At 47.6% G+C, this 10,190-nt stretch overlaps 1 protein-coding gene across 2 annotated transcripts; it reads right to left on the bottom strand.

The window, feature by feature from the left end:
- Positions 1 to 4,851: 4,851 nt before the first annotated feature.
- Positions 4,852 to 7,279, bottom strand: LOC102057308 (thymosin beta-12-like). 2 transcript variants are annotated; one of them, XM_005440637.2, is made up of 3 exons: positions 7,213 to 7,279; positions 6,203 to 6,310; positions 4,852 to 5,186 (listed from the first exon to the last, which is right to left on the bottom strand). In XM_005440637.2, the coding sequence occupies exons 2-3, from the start codon at positions 6,300 to 6,302 to the stop codon at positions 5,149 to 5,151; spliced, it is 138 nt and encodes a 45-aa protein (XP_005440694.1). In that variant the 5' UTR covers positions 6,303 to 6,310; positions 7,213 to 7,279; the 3' UTR covers positions 4,852 to 5,148. The 2 variants fall into 2 exon arrangements, with proteins under 2 accessions (XP_005440694.1, XP_027663150.1); XM_027807349.2 differs by lacking the exon at positions 7,213 to 7,279 and adding an exon at positions 6,787 to 7,183.
- Positions 7,280 to 10,190: the final 2,911 nt, after the last annotated feature.

Below are 10,190 nucleotides of genomic sequence, written 5' to 3' on the forward strand. Positions count from 1 at the left end.
AATTCTCTTCTCTGAGGAGGAGAATTATTTCCAGCATCACGAGAAAACAAAGCAGACCAAGAGGGATTATTTTCCCCAAACAAGATGCTGTTTGAAAACACCCACTTGGAGTCACACATCATTTTTTTCCTCCCTGCTTGTTGCAGCTTTGCCAAATCAAAAAATTTTGATACTGAGTTAGCCTCTAAATTCACGAGGCCAGCTTAAAATTCCTGAGATTGCTGTTTCATTTTGAAAAATCTCATTCTTTTCATTCAGTGCCTACTGCTGGAGCCCTAAAGGACCCCATTTTCACAGGCCTCTGATTACAGCAGCTAGAAACCCTCTTTTGCTCTCCCCTCCACCTCCTTTTTTCCTGCTTCCCCATCGATTGAATGAATTCTGGAGCAGGGCCTCGAAGCAAACACAAAGAGAGATTTGCAGTTGATGGTAGGAGCTGTCAAGAGCTGTTGTCAGCACAGTGTACAAGATGTGCGTGAACCATCCCCAGCAACTGTTCCTTCCCAAGCCAGCTCTTCTGACAAGACAGAAAGCACACGAGGCCGCCTTTGCCGGCACAGATACCCACCACAGAAGATGCAATGAGAGCTTACCCTGCTGTCAATTTGAGCGGCGTTGGGTTTGAGCTGGAGAAACACCCCCGCACATGCACACACCTGCTCCCACATACTCTGGCTCAGCCCCAACCATCCCCGTGCCGCGTTTCACGTTCCAGGCTCAGTGGGTTTTGCTGCTGGGACATGTCTCGGTGCCCAGGATCAGGCTGGGACGGCCGGAGTTTGCCGGGGACCCACGGAGCCGCTGGGTGGGAGCAGGTGGAGTGGCCGGGGCCGGCTGCCCGTGCTTGGGCGCCGGGAGGACACAGCAGCTTTGTTTGCCCGTGTGCGGTGTGGGAGGCTCCCCCAGCTCGGCACCAGAAGGTTGGTGCTTTTTCAAAGGCTATTTATTGTTTTCACCCTGTGTTTTTGGAAAAAGAAGGGGTGAGCTGAGCAGAGGCACAGAGCCACCCCAGCTTCTTCTGCCTCCAGTTGCAGCTGCACTCCCGGCCCCCGACCTCCCCCATCCCGCACGGCTGCGGGTCAGACCCCCGATCCTGCTGAGTCCTTGGGCCCCCACGTCTCCCCCTTGGTTTTTCCCCCGTTCTCTCAGCAGGAGAGGTCTCTGCTGTGTCAGGAGCAACGCCGATGGCAGAGCGAGAACACAGAGGTGTTTTCCCAAAGCTGAGAATTCTCCAGCCTTGGCCTTGCATGGGCATCTCAGCTTTCGCTGTGGGAAACCAGCCACCCGGCCAAAGCCGATTGCCCTCATCGCTGCAGAGCTGAACCTAAAGATTCGCTGTGAGATGCCTCAGCAGCCAGGGGGCTGATGACCCAAACAAGAGAGAACTCCCAAATATGTTTGAATAAAAACCCCACATGTGCTCTGGGACTCGGTCTGTGGTACCCGAGCCAGGGTTGGCAGGATCTCCAGGGGGTTTTAGTTGGGCTCCACCTGAGATGCAACAGAGATGTGCCCTTTTCTTAGGAGAGCTACGTTCAGGGTTTGCCCTCCCTGGCTTTCACTGGTATCAAATGCCTGCCTAACGAGATTTATTAAATCAACTAACTTCTATATAACACCGACAGGAATGCAGATTTCCCCTGCTCAGCCAGGGCTCACCGTGGCTGTGCAGAGCAATTAGAGGTGACTCACAGGGGCAGGCAAACTTTGCTGGGATCCCGAGGGGGCTGGCTCTGTCCCTGGGATGCAAGGAGCAAGATTGGCTTCGTGGTGATGCCAAGAAAGCAGGTGTTTATCTGCATGTAATGATTTTTTTGCTGTAACTGGATTAGCATGGAAACTGTTTTCCTTTGGGGGAATTGCAAGGTAGCATCTCATTATGTAAAGGATCCGAACAGCAAAGGGCTGTTGCTAATTGGCAAAAATACTTAAGTTTCCCACCTGAAGCTGGTTGAGTTTGCTGATGAAGTTGTCTGCAGCTCAGCTGCCCAGCAGCACGGAGGCTAGGGAAGGGCCCAAGCTCCTGCCGTGGGTGGCTATGGGCAAGCCCCAGTGCTGGAGGATGCTCCCCCCAGGAGTGAAGGTCAGGAGCAGGTTGACACCCAGAGGCTGTTCCCAAGGTGTGGGTAAGGTGTTTGGCTTGTCTCGTAGCTCCCGTCCAATGGCAGGAACAGATATTTCCTTGGGATGGTGACTAGAATGATGAAAATTCGCTGTCTTAGCCTTAAATGATGAGCAATTTCCTGGTCTGTGCCCTCAGCTCGCCCTGCAGATAAGGGCTGTAATGCTCTTGGACTGAGATAACGGGCAGCCAGACCCAGCCCTGCTCTTGCCAAATTCGAACCTTGTGATCCAGTTCCTGGGCTGAAGTGGTTTTGCACAGCAGCGGAGAGTGATGCTTCTCAAATGGGGGTACTGTAGCTACACATCTTTAACTTTAAGCCTCTCTTAACTGCTAATGGTGAAAGAAAGTCTCCAACCCCTGCTGCAAAGCCGTGTTCCACCTGGGGCAGGTGGGGAGATCTGGACTTTAACCTTGAGGAGTTTTTCCTGGTGTGCTCTGCTGTAGCTTGACAGCTTTTGCAGCCTGACCCAGGGGTGGGGAACTCAGCTAAGGTTTCTGTTGTCTACACAGCCTTTCCAGCGGGGCGAGGCATGAATAAAAGGACTGAGGCTTTGGGTTTATGGTGTCAGGCTTTAAATGCAAACAGCTCATCAGGAGGGGCTCTGAGCCAAGGGCTTGGACAAATCTGGTATCTCCAGAGCTGTAGACAGTGCTCTGGTCTCTAGCGTGGATCCTTAGGGCTGCATTACTAATCCTTTGTATCTGTGCAAACACGACAGAAGAATATCTCTGTTTTTTTCTTGCTTTGGCCAGACCTCCCTTCCCTTCTGCCAGCAAAGCACAGGGCTGAGGACACAGTCCTCTGGGAGAGTCTCTGGGAGAACCTGGGGTACAGGCACCAGCCGCTGGTTCGGTCGTGCCAAAGCGGTTCTTGGTGATTTACGGTGTGTTGTCCGGAGCGAGCTGGCAGATGCTCTGAACTGGCAGGGTTGGAAGGAGATTGTCACATGGAGCAAAACACTGTCTCCTGGCAAAAAAAAGGAGAAAGTCTGGCCTGTGGGCTTACCCGCTGAGTGCAACGCGGTGCTTAAAAATCACCCTGTGGAAAACTGACAGGTAATCTGGCTGAATGGTATTAACTATATGAGTTTGCAGTAGGTGTTGTTGCTCCAAGTGCTATCTCTGAATGCTTTCTTCACGAAGGAACCATCACTAAAGCAGATTATTTAAATAATGTTGAAGGCTCAATGACCCTGAAACGCGTTGAGGTGAGGGTGTGAGTCACACAGAAAATAGCAACTGTTTTCCTTGTTGCTCAACCTTTCGTGTTCCTCACCTTTTTAAATAAAAAAGATTTAATTAATACATCCGGCAGACCCTAAAAACCCCACCCAACTCTTAGGGTCAAGTCATGTGCCAAGGGGAATGAGGTCCTCAAAGGAGAATGTGTAAAAAAAACTTGGTCGTGAAAAGAAAACAGCAGCAATGTTGAACTGATGAGTAGTGACTGGAACAGCAGTCTTGGCCCTCTGAGTACCACTGACATTAATGAAGCTTTAACTGGAATCACTGGTCCTGTATGCTCTGTGTTTTCCTTTGGTTTCTTGGCCACCTCTGTTTACTTCTCGTTGCCACTGGAAGTCTCCCGTTTTGTGGCTATGCTGCTACTGTTTAATTGCAGTTCTGACTATTCGCGTTAAATGTCAAGTGTCAAGCAACCCTTAAGTAAACGAGAGCTTTCTAAGCACCATCCCAACCATTCGTTTCTGTTTAGTGAGGCTTGTAGGCTGGTTTCTGCCTCGCCTTATGCAGGTATAAGCCCAGAGTAACCCCATCAAAATACACAGAATTGTTCCCGTTTCACAGCGCATGTAGGATCAAACTGAAGCTCCAGGGACAGCAGTTTATCTTCCCAGAGCAAGCATTTGTTTTTCTAATATGATTGCAAATTAATTCCAGAGATAATGTGATACCATGTAATTGAGAGTCCCCTTGAGCTGGTACCAGAGCTTATTTTTGCCAAGCCCTTGCAGAGCAGCGAGGATGCTACTGCACCTCCAATAATGAAAATTTAGGGAGTCCTTGCTTGCTTCCTTGTGTCCTATGCCCCTGTGCTGCTGAAGGTCTCTCTCTCTCATCCCAGAAAATCATTGCAATAAGAATTTTTCATTCCTTTTCTCACCTTCCTGCGTTCCTATATTACTTGATATTAGATGGGCCGAAGGCCACGTGTACTGCAGTTGCCCCAAGGCTGGTTGAATCTTGGCAGGCTAAAGAGAGGGGAGGAAAAAAGGCTGTGGAGAGGGTGCTGCAGCCCTTCTCCTATCTGGGATGCAAATTTGAGTATTTCTTCAGCCCAACCATCAATTTTTCAAGGATTTTGTAAGTAGGTATCTGCCTCTGAGACATTAATTTATTGTTGGCCAGAACAGAAGCAGGCCAGCAACGTTCCATCTGATTTGTGCCTGATGCCCAGCTGGGGGTTTAAAACTTTAGGAGCTACTAGCACACAAAATCTGCCCCGCTGTGTTGCCCTGAAACCCTCTTTTGAGTGACACAGGGAAAAGGAGTGAAGTCTACAGGCTGCTGCAGAGGCAGTCAGGGGTGTTGATGCCATCTGGGGTGACACTAGAGGGGCTGTGTGCCGGCCTCGGGGACCTGTGGGTGCCTGGGGTAATTCTTCCCAACCTGGCTGTGCTCTCTAGGTGCTGTGGCAGTGCAAAGTGAGAAGGATGCTAGTAAGAGTTTAGTGTAAACTTATTTCTGCAAGGCTCAAAGACAGCTGATCAGAAGAAACCTGTTTATTGTGAGGCTTAGGGAAACAATTTTTATGCGAATTGGTTTTTTTGGGGCAAGTAACGGCTTTGATACAGAACTTGGAATTACAGTTTTAAGAATACAAATACATGGTATCTTGTTCAACAAATACAAACCAAACTTCTTTCCAGGGGAACATTCAATGAGCCAATGTTTGCTAAAATAAATGGGCAACAAACACGGAGGGGGATGCACAAAACAAAACAACCCAACTCTGAAGCCAAAACCCCACTGAAGAAGCAGCAGTCACATCTTCAATTTTATGCTCAGGCTGTACTTTCACTTTGCTTTTCCTGTTCAATAGCTGCCAGAAAAACAGAGGAAACAAAACCATCATCAATAAGCATTATAATGATTCTGCAGGATACAGATTTCTACGGTCATTCTTAAAGCCGGGGGATGGTAAGTCCGCACTTGTTTTCTTTGGCCACCTGGAAATGGCCCCTCACTCCCACAGCTGTGGAGCTAGTAGGGTGCAGTTCATGATGGGCAAAGTTCCTCTTCCATTTACAGCTTTAGCATTGCTAGGGATAATAAAGAGGGAAAAAACCCATATCTTATGTCGAGGGACAACGCATCTCCACGCCTATCGGTACTGACACATCCAAAGTGGTTAGTGGTACTCTTCTGAAGGAAACTGCTCGCAAAATCTGGTCCAAATGCAGAGAAATGACCTTTTCACATCCAAAGTTGGATGTGAATCGCAACCCTCACCTGGCTGCCTGTGCACAGTGCGTGTACGGGAGAGGACCCTGCACGAGAAAAGCTCAGGGGCGCTTCGCTAAGGAAGATTGCCTGTTAGGCAAGGATGATGACGGGTTTTTCTTGCAGCCTTATTCCCGGAGAAGGTGCCTGGAGCACTCCAGGCCAGGGCTGATAGCAGGTGCCAGTGGGGGGGCAGCAGCTTATCTGCCTGATAACACCTTAAATCCAGTGCCCGGGCACCTTCTGGGGATGCTGCCTGGCCTGCCAGGGATGTGCAAGGGTTCCCCTGGGCACCTGTGCCTCCGAAGGGGCTGGTGACATGGTAATTACAAACAGTTTGATCCTGTTAACTGCAACCAGCAGAAAATCTGGTCTTGCTTTTAGCAGAAACAAGAGCAATCCCATCAGAAAGGACTTTTCAGACAAAATGCACCATAGGTTATAACCACTTGTATCCTTGGCCAGCACAGAGTACAAGTCTTAGTATTATCCCCAGTTAAATTCAGGGATGAGTTTGAGCCCGTAATCCTATGATTAGTATTCATTTTGCATATGAACTGCAATACAGATTGTGTCCTTGCTACTCATGGTTCAAATAGCCTCATAAGTACTTACTTTCTTTAGTGGGCAATGGATTTTTCTCTCTGGTTTCTGTCTTCTTCAGCTTTGTCTTGTCAAATGTTTCAATTTCTGCAAAATCTGGTTTGTCGGACATGATGGGTCCTGACAAAGAAAGGAAAAACACACCCGTGGCTTCATTAGCTAGTGCTGCGATATCAGCCATCTGCAAAGCACTTTTTGCTCAAAAGAAAAAACATGAAAATACCATAAAAATGTTTATTCAGAACCCCCCCCACAAATCTAACACCTCAATCTAGGACCTCTCCCTGAGGCTTGGCTCTTTCAGAGCAAAAAGGAAAAGCATAAATAGAATTTTATCTAGATTTTTCAGATGAAATTTCTAAAAATCATATATTGCACATGAAAACAAAAATATTTCAGTAAAGCAAAGACAATGCATTAACTGCCAATAATCCACGGTGCCTCCTGACATAAACCTCTATTTTAAGAAACGCTGTTAACCAGAAAGGCTACAATAAGCCCCAAATCCAATATGAACAAAGCTTCAATTCTGATTTTGTTTTAGTTAGTAAGATTTGTCTTTAATTCTGAACACCCTGTCCTGAGCACATACATACCCATATCTGGATGAGCTGCTGTGGACACTTGTGCCTAACAATAGAGGACGGGTTCACCCAGCCCTTTGTTTGCTCTCGCACTCAATATCCCAGTCGCAGGCTCAATGGCTTTGATTGTATTCATTATCAGAGAAATCCACAAAGCACACCGGCATTCAACACTTCACCTGTCAAAACTTCCCTAATCCCACTCCTGTTTTTAATAGAAAATCAAGCTAAAATCCAGCCTGGGCACTATTCCCCTTATTTCAGTGGAGCTTCCCATCAAGGCGAGGTTTGGCCCGGAGATGACTGATATAATTATAATTTTTTCCTTCCTGAAGACAATCAGATTTCATTATATCTGCACTGAGACAACAGAAGTAAAAATTCACATGAAAAAAAGAAAAGAAAAAATTAAAAGCCACTAAAACCACATGGCATTACCGTCTGGCTGCTCTCTCCTCAGCTGCTTGGTGGCCGTCTGAGGCAGTGTGAGTTGAAAAAGGTCAGGGTAATCCCTCCTCTCCTCTCCTCTCCTCCCCCCTGCCTGAGCCCATCGCTATTAATATTGATTAGTTTCGTGCCGGGATTGCTCAGCATTTAGGGAAAGGACAGATTGCTGCTGCAGAAAGTACATGAGGGAGGGAAATGGGAAAACTGACATGGAAAACCGCTAAAACACATCTTGGTATTTTTTTTTTCTCCTCCTTTACCAAGGTGATGATATTTAAGTTTCCCTTCCTGCCCTTCTTTTACATTGCTGAGGTTTGGAGTTCATGTAAGGGCTGCTGCTGCCTGATTAGTTTGTGGGGACGTTTTAGGTGCTTCCAGCGACGTGCCTGGGGATCACCCCCACCCACCCAGGCTGGCAGGAGCACGAGGGGCTCCGGGAGGCTCTAGGCACAAGCATGGTCAATTGCTGCAATCATGGGCCAAATCTGAGATAAGCACAGCCTGAGCACCGCACTGGTGTCCAGGAATGTGTCCTGAAAGGAATACCAGGACTCTTCATTCGCTCCCTTTTCGGTCAGCCTGATGGCACGTGGACGCCCGCAGCCAACCTTCCTGCCTTCGCTTGGCAAGAAGCCGTGCTGGCCCATCCCGCTTGCGTGGCTGTTCCCTGCATCCCACCCTCCCGACGGTGTGGACCACCTGGACTCTCTTGCAGCGACCCTCTTCAGCTGCAGCAAAGGGAGAATGCGCTGCAGGTGCCGAGCGATGCATTTCACAAAAACCTTTACGATGGCCACTAGCCCTTGCCTGTGTCTGCAAGACATGTCTTGTTTTAACGTGGGCACCACCTGTAGCCACCTCCTAGAGCTGCTGCTGTCGGGGGCTGTGGACATCCCTGTGGCTGTGATGTGGCTCCAGCTACATTGCCCAAAATTATTTGGGGAATCATTTTTCCGAGGCCCTTGGGTTTGGGAAGGAAGGGCTGTGCGCATCCTCCTAGATGCTGGCGTGGGTTTCCTCTCATGTAACTTCAGATGTCTCCATCTGAATTACTTGTCTAGACTCCGTGATAGACAATAGGGAGCAACCAACCTGGGATAAAATTAATTGTGCCCTAGGAGTATCCAGGTTTCTCTACTGACAATAGAGGGGCGGAGGTGTCTGACAGCTGATTGAGAGCCCCGGGAAGGTGCTGTGGATCTTTCCGTTGGCATAACAGGCTTAGGTAGAGTGGGTTTGAGTCTGGTATGTGCATGTGGAGAAAATGGTTTTAATACGTTTTAAGGACCTCTTCTTCCAACGTTTGTTTAAATTGAAATAATGAATAGGTTTGCAGTTAGATCTTAAAAGTCTTTTCCAACCTCAATGATTCTATGAAATGCAGGAAAAGAAATGACCATTCTTCCTCATCAGCATTCATGAATAGCGGTTCTTTCCACCCAGTGATTCTTTCCTTATTCCATCCCGTTTTCCCTGTCTTCAGAGAATGCAGGGGTTGCTGCGTGCCCTGGCAAACACTAGTCTAAGAGCATTTTTGCCCTATAGCCATGTCTGCAGTAGCTGGGGTAAAGGAGGAACCTGGCTGTGCTGCTTCTGGACCTAAGACCATCCTGGCAGCAGCGCAGCTACATTTTTGTTACACTAAAAGCTCGGTTGAGTTGTGCAGGCTGGCTCGGTTAGCTCTGCATCTGCACTGACTGTCCACGTGCAATCAACGTCCGTGCGTACCAGTCGTATTTAGTGTCAGGGCTCAGTTCCCTTCTTTCCACCCCATTAGTCCAACCAATTGTCAAAAATAGAAAGCTGTGTTCTTGACCAAAATCCCCTGGGAATAAGCAGGAAGGCAGCCACTGGGTGAATATTCGATGTAAGCTGTAGCCGAGACTTGACACTGAACGGTCTTAGTGTCTGTTTAAAGAGAGAGCATTAACTACTTCTTGTTAGGCTGGACACCAGATTTAGAAGATCAGAAAAAGACTTTAAACCCCAATCTGAATGATTCATGAATTCAGGAAGTTCATGACTTTCAATTTTTAAATTTTTTAGAAGTAACAATTAGAATTCTTATTATGAAGAGGGATTACAAGGGCAAAACCTCTTAAACTTTTAGACTGGCACAAATTCTTTCAATATGTAGAGAGCAAATGAAGTACTCAGGACAGCAGAGCGGGAGAATCTCACTCCTGGCTTTCTGATTGCAGTCGTGGGCTTGGCCCCTCGCACCCACAGCAGAGCTCAGGCTCTTCTAAACACGGTAAGACAGGGTGAGCATGCTTGGTTTTTCACCACCACCATTTTAATTGCCTGATTTATTGGCAGACTTAGTATTAAAAACAGTCTGGCATATGTTGTTTGGGTTTTTAGGCTGACGATGACCAGGGTTTTAATTGATACTGGGTTGGGTTTCTGAGGAAAGTGCAACAGCGTTAGTCCACGTCACATAATGTTGAGAAATTATGTGTTCTTACCCTCAGCTGAAATCAGTAGATACTCATCTCCCTAACAAACATCTCAGCCATTGCATAAAGTGCCTGTCAAGTTCCTGTAGCTTGTAAGTTCAGTACTGTGGTCAAACACTGCTCACACTGGATTCAAACCCCGTGTTTACATACTCCGTGCAGGACAGACAGCTGTATGTAGTTTTCATATGGAAAGTTTGGAGCCTGGCCTGAGGGTATTGCATACAGCATTGAGGCTGGTCACGGGAGGGAAAGATAGGGAATATTTTACACAGATGCCTTTTGCTTTCACTGGGAACTGAAGTATTCTTGCTATATGAGGAGCAAAGCAGTTATTAGGCAGGTTTTTAGTGGCAGGATTTTCAGAGTCACCACCTTCAGTAATGGGAACATGGCATTTACCCAGCCTTGGCAGGTTTGTGGCAGCAATGAACCTTCACGGGCTTTGGGGTGCACAGAGGCATCTGAATGGTCCAGCACACAGAAATGCAAAAAAAAAAAAAAAAAAAA

The sequence above is a fragment of the Falco cherrug genome, chromosome 8, assembly GCF_023634085.1.
Source record: "Falco cherrug isolate bFalChe1 chromosome 8, bFalChe1.pri, whole genome shotgun sequence".
Taxonomy (NCBI): Eukaryota; Metazoa; Chordata; class Aves; order Falconiformes; family Falconidae; genus Falco; species Falco cherrug.